This window comes from Microcaecilia unicolor, chromosome 2 (assembly GCF_901765095.1).
Source record: "Microcaecilia unicolor chromosome 2, aMicUni1.1, whole genome shotgun sequence".
Taxonomy (NCBI): domain Eukaryota; kingdom Metazoa; phylum Chordata; class Amphibia; order Gymnophiona; family Siphonopidae; genus Microcaecilia; species Microcaecilia unicolor.
In genome coordinates this window covers 345,515,719-345,537,788 of record NC_044032.1, presented here as the reverse complement: position 1 = coordinate 345,537,788, position 22,070 = coordinate 345,515,719, and the positions used below count along the sequence as shown (strand labels likewise).

The following is a 22,070-nucleotide window of genomic DNA, read 5'->3' as shown; positions in this document are numbered from 1 at the left end:
CTCCCATGGCACGCCTACATATGAGATCAGCTCAGTGGACCCTAGTTTCCCAGTGGTGCCAGGCCACAGGGGATCTAGAGGATGTAATCCATCTCTCCACCAAGTTTTGCAGATCCCTTCAGTGGTGGACCATTCGATCCAATCTGACCTTGGGATGTCCATTTCAAATTCCTCAGCCTCAAAAAGTGCTGACGACGGATGCATCCCTTCTGGGGTGGGGAGCTCATGTAGATGGACTTCACACTCAGGGAGCTTGGCCTTTTCAGGAGAAGGATCGTCAGATCAACTTCCTGGAATTACAAGCAATCTGGAATTCTCTAAAGGCTTTCAGAGATCGGCTGTCCAATCAAGTCATTCTAATTCAGACAGACAATCAGGTTGCATTGTATTACACCAACAAGCAGGGGGGCACCGGATCTCGCCCTCTGTGTCAGGAAGCCGTCTGGATGTGGCTTTGGGCTCACCACAATGGCATGTTTCTCCAGGCCCCTATCTGGCAGGCGTAAACAACAGTTTGGCCGATAGACTGAGCAGGATAATGCAACCTCACGAGTGGTCACTGACTATGGATGTTGTCCGCAAGGTCTTCCAAGCGTGGGGCACCCCCTTGGTGGATCTTTTTGCCACTCAAATCAATCACAAGGTCCCTCAGTTCTGTTCCAGACTTCAGGCCCACGACAAACTAGCGTCAGATGCCTTTCTCCTACATTGGGGAACAGGCCTTCTGTATGCATATCCTCCCATACCTCTAGTAGGGAAAACTCTGCTGAAACTCAAGCAAGACCGTGGAACCATGATTCTGATTCCACCTTTATGGCCCCGTCAGGGATCTGGTTCCCTTTTCTTCTGGAGTTGTTCTCCGAAGAACTGTGGAGATTGGACTGTTTTCCGACCCTCATCACTCAGAACAAGGGGTCGCTTCTACATCCCAACCTTCAGTCTCTGGCTCTCACGGCCTGGATGTAGAGAACTTAGAAGTTGCCTCTTTAGGCCTTTCAGAGGGTGTCTCCCGAGTCTTGCTTGCTTCCAGGAAAGATTCCATGAAAAAGTGTTATTCTTTTAAATGGAGGAGATTTGCCGTCTGGTGTGACAGCAAGGCCCTAGATCCTTTTTTCTTGGCCTACACGGACCCTGCTTTAATACCTTCTACACTTATCAGAGTCTGGTCTCAAGACCAATTCCGTAAGGGTTCATCTTAGTGCAATTAGTGCTTATCATCAACATGTAGAGGGTCAGCCTATCTCTGGACAGCCTTTAGTTGTTCGTTTTATGAGAGGTTTGCTTTTGTCTAAGCCCCCTGTCAAACCTCCACCAGTGTCATGGGATCTCAACGTCCTCACCCAGCTGATGAAAGCTCCTTTTGAGCTACTGAATTCCTGCCATCTGAAGTACTTGACCTGGAAGGTCGTTTTCTTGGTGGCTGTTACTTTGCTTGTAGAGTCAGTGAGCTCCAAGCCCCGGTGGTGCATGCACCTTATATCAAGTTTCACCATAACAGAGTAGTCCTCCGCACTCACCCTAAGTTCTTGCCGAAGGTGGTGTCGGAGTTCCATCTGAACCAGTCAGTTGTTTTGCCAACATTTTTTCCCTGTCCACATACCCACCCTGGTGAGGACAAGCTGCACACCTTGGACTGCAAGAGAGCATTGGCCTTTTACGTGGAGCGGACTAAGCCCTATCGACAGTCCGCCCAGCTGTTTGTTTCTTTCGACCCCAACAGGAGGGGAGTCACCATCGGAAAATGCACCATCTCTAATTGGCTGGCAGATTGCATTTCCTTCACTTATGCCCAAGCTGGGCTGACTCTCGAGGGCCATGTCACGGCTCGTAATGTCAGAGCCATGGCTGTGTCAGTGGTTCACTTGAAGTCAGCCTCTATTGAAGAGATTTGCAAGGCTGCAAAGTGGTCATCAGTCCACACATTCACATCTCACTACTGCCTTCAGCAGGATATCCTACGCGACAGTCGGTTTGGACAGTTGGAGCTGCAGAATCTGTTCGGGGTTTAGAATCCAACTCCACCCTCCTAGGCCCATTTCTGTTCTGTTCCAGGTTTCACTCTCATTTAGTTGAATTTATTTTCAGGTCAATCTCTTATGTCCTCACCGATGCGAGGCCCAATTGACCAGTGTTAATTGTTTTGAGTGAGCCTGGGGGCTAGGGATACCCCATCGGTGATAATATTCAGCCTGCTTGTCCTCGGAGAAAATGAAGATACATACCTGTAGCAGGTGTTCTCCGAGGACAGCAGGCTGAATATTATCACAACCCTCCCTCCTCCCCTTTGTTCCTGTTTTATATTTTACTATTTATTTAACTGAGGAGAGCACGCTTGCGTCGCGGGTGGGAAGCTCCTCACGCATGTGTGGTGTCTTGTCCTGCGTGACGGCGCGTTTCTGGAAAGTTCTTTGCTTTTTACAAGTTCCGGTCTCCTGGGCCGTCGCAGATGACGACCCATCGGTGATAATAATCAGCCTGCTGTCCTCGGAGGATACCTGCTAAAGGTATATATCTTCATTTTGTCTGCCGTCATTTACTGTGTTATTATTTGTTACTATGTTATGATTTTTTAATCTGTGGATGAATAAGAAATCATCAACAATCTCAGGATTAAGTCTAGATCTCCTATCTTCCACAGTCCTTCCTGCAATAGAGGATGTGCTGGTAGCAGGATATACACGATCCCCCATGCAAATTTTGCTAGTTGTGGCCAGCATGTTTGCTTGTTTTTCCAAAAAATCAAAATATTGTTGTCTTCATTACTCAAACATAAATAACAATCCAGTTCATTAACAGTCTTCAGAGTAGAAAATGACACAGGGACAAAATCTGTCCCCGTCCTCGTGGGCTCTGTCCCCATCCCTGCGGTTATTGCAGTTCCCTGTTCCCGTGTCATTCTCTACCCCAGCTCTCTCTACTTTCCTGTCTACAGATACAAATCCACCAACTTCTGTACCTTCCACCCTTCTTCTGGTGCTGCTGCTCTCCTTTTTTATGTACCCCACACAGGCTAAAGTCATTGGTCCACATGTACAGATTTCTATTGCTCCTTTTTTCAGCTGCTGAATTAGCCAAAAGTGAGATTTCCACTGTATCGCTGGGAACCAGACAATGTATGCAGAATCCCAGATAGTTAAGGGAACAAAGATCTCTTCCAACTAATTATTGCAGATCTGATTTCATTGGCAGAGGTCATACAACAATATCTATTATTATAATGGATTTGACTTAGGGTAGACACCCTCTTTGCTGTTCCAGGTATCAGTCATATTCAAGGATGTTGCTGCTTATTTCTTGGAAGTGGAGTGGCACATTTTGGGAGAATGGCAGAAGGAGCTATACAAGATGGTTATCAAGGAGATTCATGGCATTCTCATGTCCCGAGGTAAATATGTTTCTCTGTCATTTATTATACAGGCACATTATGGAATCGGTAGTTGAAAAGACACAGGTAGCAGCTCACATGGACGTGTGAAATGTAGAACCTGGAGCTAGTGAAAGAAGATGCTGCTCTGAGCTGTAAGATAAAGTGGTAAATTCATGAACTGATGCTCAAAATTTGTGCACTAAAACCCTAATTCTGTAACTGCAATTGTATGTGTAATTGCCATTGTGGAATAGAGCGTAAGTCCGCATATGTGTGCCTAACTTTAGGTGCGAGAACTTAAGCCATGACAGATGCTGATGTAAAGGTTCCTGCTTAAAGTTGACAGTTGTGTGCATGAGTAATAGTATTCTATAACTTAAGTGAGCAACTTCAAGACATACCCGGATCCACCCATTTGTGATTGCATGCTATGACATTTAGGTGCCAAGTTTCTAGATTAGCATCTAAGTGAAGATACCCAAGTAATCACAATTTAGTACCAATTCACACTACTGAGCAGCTATTAGTGGTATGTAAGGCCTAGTTTGATAAGCAAGTTAGGTGCGTAACTGGGACTATTCTATATATTGTGTGCATAAATATACAACCTATTTGCAAATTTGGGTTCCCAGGTTTACAGAATCCAAAGGTTTCACACAAGAGCAGCTTCTGTCTGCCTCCCTTTTCCATACATAACAGTTTGGCACAGAAGACCAGAGAGAGGATTCACTTCTCAGATTTCGTTCTGAGAACTACAGCTTCTGTGTAAGAGCACGACATGTCAGCTGCACTTTACTCAGTATATTGTACAACATGTAACCTCTGCATGTAGCATCCAGAAGATTGGCAGCTACAGTGCCTTAACCTAGGAGAGCCCTGACTGTATCAGCTAACCTCCAAGGTTAATCAGGTGGCAGGCCACTGCTGCCTGTACTCTCTGAGCCTTGTCAGACATAGATACACATCTCAAGATGTACCGTGTTTCCCCGAAAATAAGACACTGTCTTATATTAATTTTTGCCCCCCAAAATGCGCTAGGTCTTATTTTCAGGGGCTGTCTTATTTTTCAGGGAAACATCGGGGTTGGCCCGCCCGCCTCCCTCCGTCGCTCCCGGAACTAACCTTAAACGTCTCCTTTCACCTTTGCAGCAAGCAGCAGCAGGACAGGTCACTCCTTCCTTCCATGTCCCACCCTCGCCTGACGTAATGTCCGCGAGGGCGGGATACGGAAGGAAGGAGGAGAGGTCTGCCCTGCTGCTGCTTGCTGCGAAGGTGAAAGGAGGCGTTTAAGGTTAGTTCCGGGAGCGACGGAGGGTGGGTGGAGGGGGGCCCGGCGACCTCAGGTGGAGGGGAGGCGGCCTTGTCCGGCTCTCGGCATCCCTGCTTTCAAACAAAAATTTGCTAGGTCTTACTTTCGGGGGAGGCCTTATATCTACCAATTCAGGAAAACCTCTACTAGGTCTTATTTTGGGGGGATGTCTTACTTTCAGGGAAACAGGGTATAGTACACACATGCACTGCTTCTTCAGATCAAGAAACAAATAGAACCTTCCCAGGGGTTCTATATATACAATTTAAATGTCATGTTCCTACTTCTTATTGACAGGTTATTCAATTGTAAATCCTGATGTTATATTCAAGATTCAAAAGGAAGATGAGAAATATTTCACTCAACACTTTGAGTGGGAGGGTCAAGGAAACCCAAATGACCCCACCAAGAGTAAGTAAATATTTTGGATTTAAAGGGTTCTGCATTTTGAAATCACAGGAAATGAGTTATTGACTTCAAATGTTTGAAGATTTAAAATCTATTTCTTAATTTAATATTATCTGATATTTGCTGAATTTTTGTAAATGTGTTTTTCTTATCACAGGTCTTCCGATTGTAACATCTGTATTCTCATTGAGTGTTAAACAAGAGGAAGATCTCCCCTTGATGAATCATCCTGAATCAGAGACGTCTGAACAGATTCATCCTTCTGTAATAAGTAAGTGTAAATCTTCTACACATCTTTACTAAGGTCACTCAGGACCATTCAGTAATTTATTGTTGGAGGGATGTAAGATTATCATCCTCTCACTTCCCATTGTTTGTTTCCCTGCTTTTGATGGTGTAGGCTCTCCTGGAGAGGAGGAGGCTACTGATTGAGATGACATCAGATATGCAAAATGGGGCTGAGAAATCTGTTCTGTTAAAAGGGCCCATTGATGGTGAAGAGGTTTCTCTGGTATGGAGGGAAAACGATTAAGAATAGCCATACTGAGTCAGACCAATGGTCCATCTAGCCTTCCAGCAGTGGCCAATTCAGGTCACAAGTACCTGGCAGAAGCAGCATTCCATGCTACTAGTTTTGGGGCAAGCAGTGGCTTCATCACATTAACAGACTATGGACTTTTCCTGGTGGAACTTGTCTAAACCATTTTAACCCCAGATAACCTAACCACTTTTACCACATCCTCCGGCAACGAGTTCTAGAGCTGAACTATTCTTTGTGTGAAAAAAATATATTTACTCCTATTTGTTTATAAAGTATTCCCATGTAATTTCATTGAGTGTCCCCTGGTCTTTCAATCTTTGAAAGAGTGAAAAATTGATTCATTCCTCAGCAATCCTCCAGACCATTCAAGACGCTTGGCTTATGCACTCCTACCAGCAGAGGGAGACTGAGAACACTAAAACTTCTTATACAAGTAGCCAGTGAAGACCTTCTACTAACCAGTATTTTCTCAGTCTCAGCAGAGGGTAGATGTGTGCAGCCTGTGCAGTGTACTCAGTGTGGTAGGCCCGTTTGGGGTTTCTAGGTTGGGTTGTAAATGTTAGAGAACCCACACTTGGATCTCTATTACAGGGTGTAAGTCCTAAGGGGCTTCTTATTCCCTGTGGGGTGTCGCACCCGGGTGGCCGGGTCCCTCCACCTGTGCTCTTCCTCTGGAGGACTGCTTGACCTCGGCTACAGACCTTGTTCTGTACCCTTGAGGCGTTTAGACATCAGCAACGAGGTTTAATAAAATAAAAAATAAACGTTTTTAAAAGGCGGCTATTTTGGCCGTTCTTGTGGCAGTCCAGAGATAAAACGTCTTCAAGGGCGTTCTTGCCTTAGGCAGTTTTGCCTATTAGTTTGTCAGAGCACAAAGCAACTGTTTGTTTTTATTGTGTTCGCGGCCATTATGTCTAAGCTGGTGAGGTGTCGGTTTTGCGCGAAGCGCAGTGTTGAAGTGAAAGGTGGCCAATGTAAATTTTGTGGGGAGCCTACGTTGTCAGCGCTCTTGCCCCCGTGCTTTCCCCTGAGTCGGCGGAGGTGTTGGGTGGCGATTTGACTGCATATTCCGGGCCGGCAACGGCGGGGCCAGTTTTGGCGGGAAACATGGCCATTTTGGCTGCACGTCTCGGGTCGGCCTCGATGGAGCCATTTTTGGAGGGAAGCGTGGCCCTTTTGGCCATGCATTCCATACCGGTGCCGGGGGACCCTTGTGTGGCGGGAAGCGCGCCTAGTTTAGTCACGGATCACGCGATGGACCTGCCGCGAGGGGGGTCTGTCGCAGAGACTGCGGGAAGTGTTGTTGGGTCTTCAGCAGCGTCGGGGGGGGGGGGGGGGTCTGGTTTCCCTCCTGAGTTTGTTTGATCTCTGTATAATGCCTGGAGAGCTGGCCCCTCTCAGGCTGTTTGTTCCCCGGATGCTGCTAGCTAGTTAAGCGCCCGCGGGTGGATATTTGGGAGCCTATGGAGATACTTTCTCTGCCTGGGTTGGAGGTTTGGAGTGACCCAGGAGAGGAGGATCTCTTAGATGAGTCTGAGGATCAGGATGGGCTAAGGCCTGGGGAAGATTCTTCAGTGGTTCACATTTTTCATAAGGAGGAGTTGTTAGAGCTCATTGATCAGGTGATCTCTACTTTGAAGTTTGCTCCGGCAGCCACTCCCTCTGTGGAGGGACCCCAGGTAGATCCCTTGGTTAAGGGGATTCGGAGAGCCTCCCGTTCCTTTCCCATGAATTCAGACATTAGAGACATGGGTTTTCAGGAATGGTCTGTGCCGGAGGCTGCTTGTAAGGTGTCTAGGGCTATGGCGCGGCTGTATCCCTTGCCTCCGGAAGATTTGGCCCTGCTGAAACCACCTACTGTGGATGCGGTGGTTATGGCGGTTATTAAGGCTACGGCCATTCCGGTGGATGGTGGTACAGCCTTACGGGATCCTCAGGATAGGAAGCTAGAGTCCTTTCTGAAGCGCAGCTTTGATTTGTCGGCTTTGGCCTTGCAAGCCTCTGTGTGTGGGGGCTTGGCAGCTAGAGCTTGTTTCCGTTGGGCGGAGAAGCTCTTGGATGAGCCTGCGTTAGATAGGACTGGTTTGGTTCAGGAGCTGGCCAAATTGGAGATGGGGTCTTCGTTTTTGGCAGACACCCTTTATGATTTGCTAAGGGCTTCGGCTAAGAATATGACTGGCAGTGATGGCTCGGCTCTTTGGCTTAGGGGCTGGGTGGCAGATGCGGCCTCTAAAGCAAAGTTGTGTTCTCTACCTTTCAAAGGTTCTATGTTGTTTGGAGAGGACTTGGATAAACTGATGAGTGGTCTTGAGGATACCAAGGTCTCACGGTTGCCGGAGTTACGGCCTAAGTCGGCTAGTTGAGGGGGTTCGGCTAGAGGTCTGTTTAAGGACGCGAGGCGGTACAGGCCGGACAGATTTGTATCTCTTTCTAAAAGCCGGTTTTTCCAGCGGACACAGTCCTTTCGAAGGGGTCGTCGAGGAGGTTGGGACTCCTCCGGAGGTGCCGGAAATGGTAATAAGTCCTCCTTATGAAGGTGTGCGGGTCCAGCCTCTGATGAAGGTCGGGGCGCGACTTCATCTGTTTTATCAGGGGTGGACCCAAATTACTTCAGATCAATGGGTGCTGGAGGTTGTTCGCGACGGTTATGCACTTGAGTTCAAGCACCCGCTGCCGGATCTGTTTCTTCCCTCTCCTTGTCACTCTTGAGTCAAGTTAAAGGCTATTCAAGAGACTCTGGGCCGCTTAATCCAGTTGGGAGCTGTGGTACCCGTTCCTTGGCATGAGCAAGGAATGGGTGGTTGTTCCATTGACTTTGTGGTGCAGAAGAAGGAGGACCAGTTGCGACCCATTTTAGATCTCAAGAGGGTCAATGGGGCGCTCAAGGTGTCATCCTTCTGCATGGACACTCTGCGTTTGGTCATAGTGGCTGTTCGTCAGGGAGAATTTCTCACGTCACTGGATCTCACGGAAGCGTATCTGCACGTGCCGATTCGAGAGGCCCATCAGCGTTTCCTTCGTTTTGCTGTTTTAGGGAGGCACTTTCAGTTCTGTGCTCTGCCTTTTGGTCTGGCAACGGCTCCACGCATCTTCTCCAAGATAATGGTGGTGGTAGCAGCGGCTTTGCAGAGGCAGGGAATTCTGGTGCTTCCGTATCTGGACGACTGGTTGATCCGGGCGAAGTCTCAGGCTCACAGTGTTGCAGCGACGGCTCAGGTGGTCGCATTTCTGGAATCGCTCGGATGGGTAGTGAATGTAGTCAAAAGTCAGTTGATCCCATCGCAGAGTCTGGAGTACTTGGGAATGTGGTTCGACACTGCAGTGGGTCGTGTTTTTCTGCCTGATTCTCGGATCGCCTCTCTTCAGCAGCAGGTCCGGCTGTTAATGTCCGTTCAGAGTCCGATGGTTCGAATGTACCTTCGGGTTCTGGGCCTCATGGCAGCGACAATAGAGGTAGTACCATGGGCCAGGGTGCATATGCGTCAGCTTCAGTCGGCTCTGTTGTCCCGGTGGTCTCCCTAGGTACACAGTTTGGAGTTGCGGTTGCCATTGAGGGGGGCTCCTTGGCGCAGTCTCCAGTGGTGGCTGTGCTCAACCCATATGAAAAAGGGCATGCTTTTGGAACCTCCTCAGTGGGTGATTCTGGTAACGGATGCCAGTCTGCTGGGCTGGGGAGCTCGGTGTCTCGGTCGGTCCGCGCAGGGGCGGTGGTCGACGGAGGAAGCTCAGTGGTCTATCAACCGGTTGGAGACAAGGGCGATTCGGCTAGCTCTGTTGGCGTTTCGCTCAAGTGTGGTCAGAAAGGCAGTAAGAGTCATGTCCGACAACGCGACAGCGGTAGCTTATGTCAACCGGCAGGGCGGTACAAAGAGTCCGCGGTTGGCAAGCGAGACGGCTCTGCTCATGAGTTTGGCGGAAAGGCATCTAATGCAGATTTCAAACTACTATACAAGCTCATCATTAAAAACTATTGAGCTAAAAAAGCATGAAAACTATTTAGGATAAAAAAAAAATACCAACTCAAAACACAATAGAACACAAGCTATCTTCTTCACAGCTGTAAGAATGCGCTTATTAACCACTGCTCACACAGTTTCTGGAAAATATATTGTGAAGCTGAGCATCTTATTTACTAAGAACCCTTCCCTGGTAGCTATGTACCTTAACAACAAAAGTCATAATCACAAACCATCTCTTAAAAGCAGTTAAAAAAAAATCCACTACCTGCAAACAACTGCTTTTAGAAATGCAGAATATAAATTAATAAATCTAATTATTCTTCTAGACTGTCAAAAAAAACAAACTTAAAGCACAACTAAGCACAGGCTGTTTCCTTCACAGCTGCAGCAGTATACGTACTAGTCTCTGCTCTAGTAGCATTTAGAGAGGAGTTCCTCATGGACGCATATATCCAACAGTCAACAACAATGCACACAATAGCCACTGCTAACACAGTTTCTAGAAAGTATATTGTGAAGCTGAGCATCTTATTTACTAAAAACCTTTTCATGATAGATATGTAACTTAACAACAAAAGTCATAATTGCAAACAAATCTCTTAAAAGCAGTAAAAAAATTTTAAAAAAAGGGAAAAAAGAACCTCACCAACATTGTTCCCTCTAATCCAATGGTTCTCAACCAGTGTGTTGCGGGGCTTGTAGGTAGTCATAAATGATAATTATAGGAAAACACCTCCCACCAGTCTCATTTATGCCCAGGTTCCAATTATAGAATTATTTGCAAGCAAAATACTCTAATTTCTGTCTGGGGATGAATAGAACCTGGATTGGCACCAAGCCAATGCTTCCGAAAGAGAGAAACGAAACTAAGCCAACTGATATATATATATATATATATATATATATATATATATATATATATATATATATATATATATATATATATATATATATATATATATATATATATATTAGCTTTATTATAGATAGAAGATATACAAAATAGAAAACTCTGTAGCAAGGCTTAGCAGAATACAAATATATAGAACTTGCTGATAAGAGAACTACAAAAATATATTGTCACTAACTATACACTCTGATTCTTACTGGGTTACTAGGTAAATTACACACCCTGACTTGTAATACTGAAACTGTGTTTCTGAGGTAAATACAGTTATTAGCAGCAATCTTCCCACCACGAGTCATGAGGTAACCTATCTTGGCTGAGACAACCACCAATCAGGGCCGCCGAGAGGGGGGAACAGGGGGACAAAATTCCCCAGGCCCGGGCCCCCCGTGGGTGCTCGCCCCTCCATCCGACTCCTAGGTCCCTCCGTCCGACTCCCAGGGCCCGCCCTCCGTTCCTCCCTCTGAATTTCAAAAGCAATCTTCTTACCTCATCAGGGGTTACGGCGAGAGCAGCATGCAGATGCAGTGAAAAGTGTGCAGGCTCGCGCTTCAGCCTTCCCTTGTAGGCTGAAGCGGGAGCCTGCACGCTTTTCACTGCGGCTGCGTGCTGCTCTCGCCGTAACCCCCGACGAAGTAAGAACAAGATCGCTTTTGAAATTCAGAGGGAGGGACGGAGGGGGGCCTTGGAATTCGGACGGACAGAGGGAGAGGGGGGCCTTGGATCTCGGAGGGAGGGAGTTTAGTAGCGCTATAGAAATGAATAGTAGTAGTAGGGGGGCCTTGGATCTCGGAGGGGGGAGGGAGGCCTTGGATCTCGGAGGGGGGGGGAGGCCTGGGGGGGAGAAAGAAGAGATTGCTGGACAAGAGGGCAGGGGGAGAGAGAAGAGATTGCTGGACAAGAGGGCAGGAGGAGAGAGAAGAGACTGCTGGACAAGAGGGCAGGGCAGGGGGAGAGAGAAGAGACTGCTGGACAAGAGGGCAGGGGGGAGAGAGAAGAGACTGCTGGACAAGAGGGCAGGGGGGGGGAGAGAAGAGACTGCTGGACAAGAGGGCAGGGGGGGAGAGAGAAGAGATCGCTGGACAGGAGGGCAGGGCAGAGGGGAGAGGAGAATTGCTGAACATGGATGGATGATTGGAGGGGGCAGGGGAGAGAGGAAATTTACTGGATATGGGTGGATGGAGGAGAGGCCGGGGAGAATGAGAGTTGCTGGACATGGATGGATGGAGGGGAGGGAAGTCAGGAAGGAGATGCACATGGATGGAGGGAAGGGAAGAGAGGAGAAATGCTGAACATGGATGGATGGAGTGGAGGGCAGGGAAGAGAGAAGAAATGTTGGACAAGGATGAAGGGAAGGAAAGACAAAGGAAGGAGATGCACACGGATGGAGGGGAAGGGAGAGAGGAGAAATGATGGATATGGATGGAGGATAGGGAAGACAGGAAGTACATGCATATGGATGGAGGGGAGGGGAGTGAGGAGAAATGCTGGATATGGAGAAAATTGCTGAATTTAAGGCTGGATCGGAGACACTTTCATGACCGATGCCGAAACTTGAGGAAGGATAGGGACAGGGCTATAGATGGTAGACAGGACGCATAAGGACACAGGAGGATGGTGGACATGGTGAAAGAAAAAAATATCAAATGGAAAGAAGACACTGCATAAAACAGAAGACGGGACCAAAGCAAATAGAAAAACTATGATCAGACAACAAAGGTAGAAAAAAGTATTTTATTTAGAATTTATTAATTGGAATATGTCAGCTTTTGGAAATGTGTATCTGTGATATTTTTCATGCAAGTTTTAAGTTTTCTAGTATTGCTGCATGCTGAGTCTGACTTCTTGAGGTAACTTTCTAGTTCAGTATTTTGCCTTCATATTGTTTTACTTCTAGTTCCTTGTGTCATATCTGTTGCCATGTGTTTTTCATGTGTGATCAAGGTACAGTATTCTGCTAGTGTGTAGTATTTGCAGCCCTTTTTGTTTTGTTTTTCATTAGGTTGTGTACTGGTGTTTTAGAGCCCGGTGTAATTATAGTGCTGCCTTTCCATGCATAAGGTTGTAGCTCGTCCTGTCCTTGGAATTAGTGCTGTTATGGTTTGGTAAGGTTATGAGTGGGTTTTTGCACAAGTTTGTGTATAGTGTTTTGCAGTGGAGAGATTGTGTTTTGGCTTTACTGAGGTGGCACCAAAACATCAGAAAAGGTGTAGAGCCTAAATCATGACACACTACCTCTTGAAGGATCTACATATAGTGCAGGGGCCCAGCCCGGTGGCTTACGGAGGGGAGCTTGGGGGGGGGGGGGGGAGTGGCAGTGGCAGTGACCACGGCGGGGGGGGGGGGGTAAGGGGCGGCCTTGTCCCGGGCCCGGCCCAGTCTCTCGGCGGCCCTGCCACCAATCACTAATCCCAGACTATAGGAAATAAATCTCTGGGTCTCACCAAGCTGTCTCCCTGGCAGTTAGGATGAGATAAGAGTAGATCCTTCTCAGACTCGAGCTGTCTTCCCCAGCGAGTCTGGTCTCAGAAATAGTGCAGGGTCTCCGCAGCAAGCAGGGTCACAGTCATTCCAGGCAGGTACAGCTGAACCAATCTGTACTTTCTCCAGATAGGCAGTTCACAAGGTTGTGGACCTCATCAGGTCTCTCTCTCGTCTTCTTGCCAACTCCAACTTCTTCGATGGATCCCAACTAACTAACTTCTTCTTGTTCCCGCTTTCTTAGTCCCTTTTTCTCAGGTGACCAGAAGGAACCAATCCTGATCTTGTCCACCTCATTCCATGAGCAAGAAACGACCGTGACCTTGAAACTGTTACTTTTTGGTATGCATTTCAGGCTCAGAACAGGTTTTTTGGAGCCGTGTCTCACTCCCTTTTCAGCTTCTCAGGGAGATGGGGGGGGGGGGGGGGGGGGGGTTGGTTGCCCACGGCATGTCCTTGGATGTTACATGACTGCCAGTGATTTTCCACAAGCAGAAAGCTGAATTTGCTGACACACTGATGTACGGGTCATAGGTTGCAGACTCCATCTTGATGTATTAGGATGGTACAGGCCAAGACCAGCAAGGTGAGATCAGGGAAATACCCCTACAGGCTGGCACCCCAAATATCACAGACTCGGGATGGTGAGCTCTTGGTCTGCAGCTGGACCACAACTGCAGCAGAAAAGTCCCTTAGGCTGGCACAAGAGGCCTCAAGGCAAGGTGATCCAAGGCAGGAATTGAGGCAAGACTGGAACCATGGCAGGAACTGAAGCAAGGCTAGAACCATGGCAGGGAAGAGACTAGACAAGAGAGAGAGGATAAGGCGTGACAAGGCTAAAACTGGATCCAGACGAGGCAGGGCAAACAGGGCTAGAATTGGATCCAGACAAGGTAAGACAGGACAATGAAAACTAGACTAGAACTGGATCCAAACAAGGCAAAGCAAGGGCAAAGCCAGAACTGAGTCCAGACAAGACACAATTAGATAAAGCAAGGTTGGACAAGAGAAGGCAAGAACTAGAACAGGGCCAGACAGTGTCAGACAAGGCAGAACAAGGCAAGAACTGGAACCAGAAGGGACAAAACAAATCAGACAAGACAACCAGATCCAGATGAGGCAAGGTAAAGCAAGATAACAGGGCCAGAACTGAACCCAGACAGGACAAGGTAAGACAAGGAAACAAGGCTAGAACTGGGTCCAAGCAAGTCAAGGTGCAACACAAGACAAGGCAGGACTGGAGCTTGGCAGGAACTCAAAGACAAGGCAGGACTGGAGCTTGGCAGGAACTCAAAGACAAGGCAAGGCTGGAGCTTGGCAGGAACTCAAAAAGACAAAGCAGGGCTGGAGCCTGACAGGAACTTAGAGACATGGGAAGGCAGGAACTGGAGTTATGAAAGGCATGGCTGGAACTTGACACATGAGGCAGGCAGGGCAAGAGAAGAACTGGAAGGCCTCTTGCGAAGTCCCTGAGGAAACGCAGGGGCCTTACTTAAGTACCGAAGGGCAGAAAGTGACATCCCCTTTGGGATTCCCTAGCATCTCCACCGCTGAGAATAAACAGTGGCTCATCAGTGCGCGCGCGCCCTAGGAGGCCCAGCGACTGCCTGCACTCAGCAGCAGCTGTAAGCAGGATACCGCTACTCCAAGAAATGCGAGATCCCCGGGAAAAGATACTTCGGGGGGGGGGGGGGGGGGGGGGGGGGGGGGGGGGGGGGGGAGCTAAGAGAGGACAAGGGCAAGGTGCTGGCACTGAACCCATAACAGGATGTGCTGGACCCTTATGGGAAGAGGTACAGGAGAGATAGGAATGTAAGTGTCCATGCTTTTTTTGTGCGTTCCGGCTCACCTGCCCGCTCCCTTCCATTCATGCACCTGGCCGTGCTCCCTGCATTGCAAAACTTTTGTTTACCCGAAGTCGCGGCGAACCGGCAGTGAAAGCAGCAGGCAGACAGGCTCGCCTCCTCATTGCTCACTTCACTTCCCTTCCCTCTCAGCGTGTCCCACCCTCCTCTGATGTAATTTCCTTTCCGCGAGGGCAGGACGTGCTGAGAGGGAAGGGAAGCGAAGCGAGCGACAAGACGAGCCTGCCTGCCTGCTGCTACTGCTTTCACTGCTGGTTCACCGCAACTTCGGGTAAACAAAAGCTTTGCAACGCAGGGTGCATGAACGGAAGGGAGCAGGCAGGTGAGGGTGAGCAGTTGGGGCTGGGGTTTGAATGATCTTGGGGGCAGGTGGAGGCTGAGGCGAGTCTGGACATGGAAGGGAGGGGGAGGATAGGGGCAAAAGAGAATCGCTGGACATGGAGGGGAGAGAGGAGAGGAGAATCGTTGGACATGGATGGGAAGGGAGGACAGCAGAAAGAGGAGAATCGTTCTGGACATGGATTGGATGGGAGGGGAGGGCAGGGGAGAGAGGAGAATTGCTGGACATGGATGGGAGGGGAAGGCAGGGAAGAGAGAATTGCTGGACATGGATAGGAGGGGCGGGCAGGGGAGAGAGGAGAATCGCTGGACATGGAGGGGAGGGCAGATGAGAGAGGAGACATGCTGGACATGGATGGGAGGGGAGGACAGGGGAGAGAGGAGACATGCTGGACAAGGAGGGGAGGGCAGGGAAAAGAGAATTGCTGGACATGGATGGGAGGGGAGGTCAGCGAAGAGAGATTCGCTGGACATGGATGGAAGGGAAGGGCAGGGGAGAGAAGAGAATTGTTGGACATGGATCAGAGGGGAGGGAAGGAGAGAGAGGAGAATCGCTGGACATTGATGGCAGGGGAGGACAAGGGATAGAGGAGAATCGCTGGACATGGGAGGAGAGGGCAGGGGAGAGAGGAGACATGCTGGACATGGATGGAGGGGGGGGAACACAGGAAGGAGATGCACATGGAGGGGAGGGCAGAGGAGAGAGGAGAAATGCTGGAAATGGATGGAGAGGAGAGCAGAAGATAGAGGAGAATTACTGGACATGGATGGATGGAGGGGTTGGCGGGGAGAGAGGAGAAGTGCTGGACTTGGATGGAGGAGAGGGGAGAGAGAATTATTGCTTTATATGGATACAGGGGATGGAAGAGAGAGGAGAAATGCTGGACATAGATGGAGGGGAGGAGAGATGGGAAGTGCTGGACATGGATGGAGGGGAGAAAAGAAAAAAAGAAGATGCACATGGATGGAGATGAGGGAAAGGGAAGAGAGGAGAAAAACTGCACATGGATGGAGAAAATAGGCAAAAGCTGGATCCATGTTATACCTCCTCCAGTCAATTCCACGGAGGAGGACCCAGCTTTTACTTATGGTTGCAGGGCAAGAAATGAAGAAGAAAGGAGGAAAGTAAAGAAATAAATGGAAAGGAAGCCCTAGAAATGGTGTTAAGAGAACAGATAGAGAGCAGCAGAATCAGAGACTGGGACCAATATGGGATAGAAAAACAAAGTCACCGGACAACAAAAGTAGAAAAAATCATTTTATTTTCATTTTAGTGTTTGGAATATGTCCAATTTGAGAATTTACATGTGCTGTCTTATTTTGCACTGGGTATACTGGAGCTGTATAATATTTTTAATGATGTCTGTTTATATGCAATGAACACAAAAAGTGAGGACGAGTTGAAGAGGAAATCCAAAAAACTTTATTAGTAATGTAATGACGACCCGACACGTCCATGTTTCGGCATCAAAGCCTGCATCAGGGGTCTAACAAATCTTTTTAGGTTGTCACTCGATAAAAGACCAAAGGAAATGTGGCTGTAGGACTTCTTAAAACACAAGAATTGAGCAGTCAGCTGTGAAGTGCCTTGACGGCAATACACATAAATAATACAGGCTTTGATGCCGAAACACAGCTGTGTCGGGTCGTCATTACATTACTAATAAAGTTTTTTGGATTTCCTCATCAACTTGTCCTCACTTTTTGTGTTCGTTGCTTTTGATTTACGTGAGGATTCTCCTCCCCGCTTTTTGTTTTTTTCTCTGTTTATATGTGCCACAGCTGGTATAAGGGGTGTGGCTATCTTAGGGGTGGGGCCATATGTGGTGACCCCACCCATAATGAGTACCAGCACCTTTTTTTCTACAAAAAGAGCACTGGTAAATGTTGACATACTGGGACAGACAAAAGTTCCATCAAGCCCAGTATCCAGTTTCCAACAATGCCCAATCCAAATCACAAGTACGTAGCAAGATCCCAGAACAATAAAACAGATTTTATGCTGCTTATCCTGGAAATAAGCAGTGGATTTTTCCAAGGCCATCTTAATAATGGCTTATGGACTTTTCTTTTCGGAAATTATCCAAACCTTGTTTAAATCCCGCTAAACTAACTGTTTTTACCACATTCTCTGGTAACAAATTCCAGAGTTTAATTGCGTGCTGAATGAAGAAATATTTTCTCTGATTTGTTTTAAAAATGTACTACTTAATAGCTTCATTACATGCCCCCACTCCTAGTATTTTTGGAAAGAGTACTAGAACTAGAGGGCATGCAATGAAGCTACTAATTAGTACATTTAAATCAAATGCTAGACCTGTGGTTGGTAAGCGGACAGGAGAGAGGGGTGAGATACCAGTCTGTGGGGAGGGGGTGGGGAAAGGGGAAGTTGCCAGGCTGTTGGGGGGGAGGTAGAGAGAGCAAGAATGAGTGAGAGAGAGATCGTGGATTGTGGGGGATGGAGGGAAGAGGGAGAGGGACACTCGTCCCACAGGAGATGTGCGCATACAAACCCTGATACCGTGTTCCTTCCTCGATTCGGTACGTGGTAAGCTGCACTTAGTAGGCTTTCACGTCCGGTGCATGGTTTGCCACAGACACAACCTAGGAAAGAGCACAGCATCAGGATTTGTGTTGCTGAGTATCCAGCTCCTAGCCTGGGTTTCATGCTTTTGCTCTCTCCTCTGAGTTACAGCTTATTGAACATTAAACTGCACTTTTTTTTTGGGGGGGGGGGGGGGGGAGAGAGGTGAGAGGGGGCAAAGAGCTGCTGAACCATAAGGGGGAATGGGAGAGAGAGGGAAAATGGAGTTGTTGGACCATAGGGTGAGCTAAAGAACATAAAAATAGCCATACTGGGTCAGACCAGTGGTCCATTTAGCCCAGTGTCCTGCTTCCACCAGTGGCCAATTCAGTTCACAAATACATGACAGAATCCCAAATAGTAGCAAGATTGATACTATTGATCCCAGGGACAAGCAGTGGCTTTCCCCATGGAGAGTACAGAGGGTAGAGGTATAGTATGGGGAAAGGGTGAAAGAGAAGGGAATAGGAGGCTAGGGAAGGAGTGAGGAGAGCTGGTGGGGGGGGTGAAAGAAGGAGATGGAAAGTTGATAGGGAAGTGAAATATATGTGGAGGACTGAAGAGTGAGAGGGTGAAATCTAAGTAGGCAGACAGAAAAGAGAGAGAGGAAATATGTCAGAGACATGTATTGAGGGAATGGAAGAACATAGGAGGAACGTGGAGAAAGGACAGATGGACAACACCCATTGGAAAAAGAGCAGAAGACAGGAAACGGAAAAGTGAAACTGGGACCAACATGTTTCAAAAAATAAAATGCCCAAAGGTAAAAAACAAGTGTTTAATTTTAAACTAGTAAAAAAAAGCCAGTTTCTGAAAGAAATGAAACGGGCGCTAGCAAGGTTGTCCCCCCTCCCCTCCCATTTGAGTTCCAGGACCCCTCCCCTTCGAGTTCCAAACCCCCTCCCCTCCCCTTCCCTTCGACTTGCAGGACCTCCCCTCCCTCCCTCCGTGGTCCACGCCCCCGCGCCTCCCTCCTTCCCTCTCTGTCTGCCCTCCAAGCACGACCTGTCCTCCGGCAGCCCCTCGCCTTCCTAAATGCTGGCTGTATTTTAAAAATTCTTACCTTGGGGTGTGGCGTCCACAGTGAAGGCGAGCGGCGCTTCAAACTGCCTTCATGTCTCAGCTCTGCCTCTGGTTCCGCCCTCATTTCCTGTTTCCGGAAGGGCGGGACCAGAGGCAGAGCTGAGACACAAAGGCAGTTTGAAGCACCGCACCCCAAGGTAAGAATTTTTTAAATATAGCCAGCACTTAGGAAGGCTGCCGGAGGCCAGGTCGTGCTTGGAGGGCAGAGAGAGAGAGGGAGGGAGGGAGTCGTGGAGGCGTGGAAGTCGGAGAGGGGGGGCGGGGCTGGCAACTATACAGACTTCCCTTGAGGGTGGAGCGATTACGAACCCCAGGAACACTACACGGCTTCACTGCCACGCTGCCACGGAGTCAGCTTCAGAACGTTGGAGGTGCGAATTATTATATTAGATGTATTAGGTGGAATATGTTAGCTTTAGGAAATGTGCAACATTGATGTCTTTGTATTTTATTCAGTAGAAGAGGAAATGCATTTTTGCTTTTATTTCTCCTATGTTGTGGTACATGCCTAATTTGACTTCTTGGGGTTCCAGGTCTTCATATTTGTATTTCAGATTTGTGAACCCTTGTTCCATATTTGGTTGTCTGTTTTTTTTTTGTGTTTTGCCAAGGTGTGGTATTCTTCTCTGTGAACTCTGTAGCAGTCCCATTTGTTCTGTTTTACTTGTAGGTGTATTGGTGTTCTAGGGCCCCATGTAATATTTGTAGTGCTGCCTGTTCTTAAGTAATGCTCATATTGTTTGAATCATAGCAATTAGTGCGACTGCTGTGTAGTAGATTTACTACATGTATTTTGAGTGATGGAGAAATTGTGCTAGTTATGACCTGCGCCTGTTGTGGGTAGATAGGGTATTTTTGTAGATGTTTACATTGAATTCATAAGAATTGCCATACTATAGTATCAGACCACAGGTCCATGAGGGTCATATATGCAGCGTGTCACATATGTGAGCTTCATCCATCAAGTGTGCTGCTGAAAAAAGATTGAGAGCTACTGTTCTAAGCTGAGCGAGAATCCTCCAACTCCATTGCTGCCAGTGGGGGTTGGTATTTCAATATTGTGTTTTCAAGCACTAGGGACAGGCAGGTCCCCTGGAGCCCTGCAGATCTTGCCTGTCCCTCAACTACTGAAAATGTGATAGTGAAATAGTCCCCCCCCCCCCCCCCCCCCCCCCGCCCACTGGCAAAACTATAGGTGGAGGAGTCCTGCTCAGCTTAGAAGGAACAGTGCTCACCAGCTTGAAACATAACTAGGCATAGGCAATCTCCTTCAGAAATGCAGCAGTACACATACTAGTCTCTGTTCTAACAGCATTTAGGGGTTCGTTTACCAAGCTGCGGTAAAAAGGGCCCTGCGGTAACATTGGGGGCTATTTTTGCCACGCGACAGGGCTTTTTTTACCGCAGCAGGTAAAAAGCCCCTAAAAAAGACATGGCCATGCAGGAGAGAGCACCTACCACCACCCGTTTAGGTGGCAGTAATGGCTCCTGCTGTAACCCACTGGTAACCGGGCAGTGTGTGGCGCTACTCGATTACTGCCCGGTTAGCGCCATGCTAGAAATTACAGAATTATTTTCCAGCGCACACTCGAGGCGGAACTACCACTGGCGGCTGGCAGTGACATAGAAACATAGATTTATGATGGCAGATAAAGGCCAAATGGCATATCCAGTCTGCCCATCCTCCGTAACACTTAACTCTTCCTTTTCCTAAGGGATCCCACATGCTTGTCCCATGCTTTTTTAAACTCTGACGCAGTCCTCATCTCCACAACCTGCACAATGAGGCCGTTCCAGCACCCTTTCCATAAATTAATACTTTCTTAGATTCCTTCTAAGCCTGTTTCCTCTTAACTTCATCATAGGCCCCCTCATTCCAGAGTTTTCCTACATTTGAAGGCTCTCTTCCTGTACATTAATGCCCCTGAGATATTTAAAGGTTTCTATCATATCTCCTCTTTCCCTCCTCTCTTCTAGCATATACATGTTGAGGATTATAAGCCTGTCCTTATATGTTTTATTTTCAAGATCTCTTACCAATTTTGTAGCCACCCTCTGGACTGACTCCATCGCGTTTGTATCTTTCCATAGGTCCGGTCTCCAGAATTGCACACAGTACTCTAAATGGGGCCTCACCAGAGAGTTACACAAGGGCACCATCACCTCTTTGTTCCTGCTGGTCATCCATCCCTCTCCTTATGCATCCAAGCATCCTTCTGGCTTTGACCGTCGCTTTTTCTACCTGTTTGGCCACTTTAAGGTCATCAGACACAATCACCCCCAAGTCCCGCTCTTCCTTTGTACACAGAAGCACTTCACCACTTATATTGTACCGTTCCCTCAGATTCTTGCAACCCAAATGCATGACCCTGCCTTTTTTAGCATTAAATCTTAGTTTCCAAATATCAGACCATTCCTCAAGCTTTGCTATGTCCTTCCTCATGTCATCTACACCTTCCATGATGTCCACCCTGTTGCAGAGTTTGGTATTATCCGCAAAGAGACAAACCTTACCAGACAGCCCTTTTGCATTATCACTCACAAAGGTGTTTTTAAAAGCCGGCTTAGGACCAGTGGTGTGCTGGTAAATTTTTAACAGGCTGTCTCCTCGGGTATAACCATCCCTGCAATTTAGGGGGGTGGGGGGCAATGCATTATTCTCTCTATCCTTCCCCCTTATGTCAGAGCTTTCATTAAACCATAATACCCCAATAAATAGCAAATCTTTATATCCCAAATTAAATATCATGTTCATAGCCTTATATATACATATATGTGTGTGTATATATACAGTGCAATCCACTTAAGTGCAAGGGTCTAGGACCAAAGAAATGCATGCAGTTAACCGGAGCGTGCACTTAACCGTTGTGACCCAAAGAAGCTTGACATCTGATAAACATATGTACAGTACTGTTTATTATTATACGTACAGTATACAGTCTCCGTTAACTGACGCTAGGCTTACTTGAAGTAATCAGTTATAGTCCTCTGTACACTATTGGGTCTGTGAGTTCCATAGACTACGTCTGCCATACGGTAAAAACTGTCATAGCACTTACATCCAGTGACCTCCAGATAGGCCCGCACGGTGTTGAGACTCTCCAGCGCTCTTGCAAAAGTGCCAGGAGGAGGTTGTTGAATTTCGTTAGCATGTGCCTCGCTGCTCATTTCTCCATCTGTTCCATCATCAGTCATTGTTGCCTGAGTGTAGGCGCATATCTCTACAT

General features: G+C 47.7%; 1 protein-coding gene across 1 annotated transcript in view; it reads left to right on the top strand.

Annotated features, from left to right (window-relative positions):
* Positions 1-3,265: 3,265 nt before the first annotated feature.
* The window catches only part of LOC115463716 (zinc finger protein 493-like), a 158,993-nt gene continuing 140,188 nt past the window's right edge, over positions 3,266-22,070 (top strand). Inside the window, exons 1-3 of the mRNA XM_030194436.1 lie at positions 3,266-3,385; positions 4,974-5,087; positions 5,242-5,355. Of these exons, the coding sequence (XP_030050296.1) occupies positions 3,346-3,385; positions 4,974-5,087; positions 5,242-5,355 (268 nt within the window). The 5' untranslated portion in view covers positions 3,266-3,345. The remainder of the gene's footprint in view (positions 3,386-4,973; positions 5,088-5,241; positions 5,356-22,070) is intronic.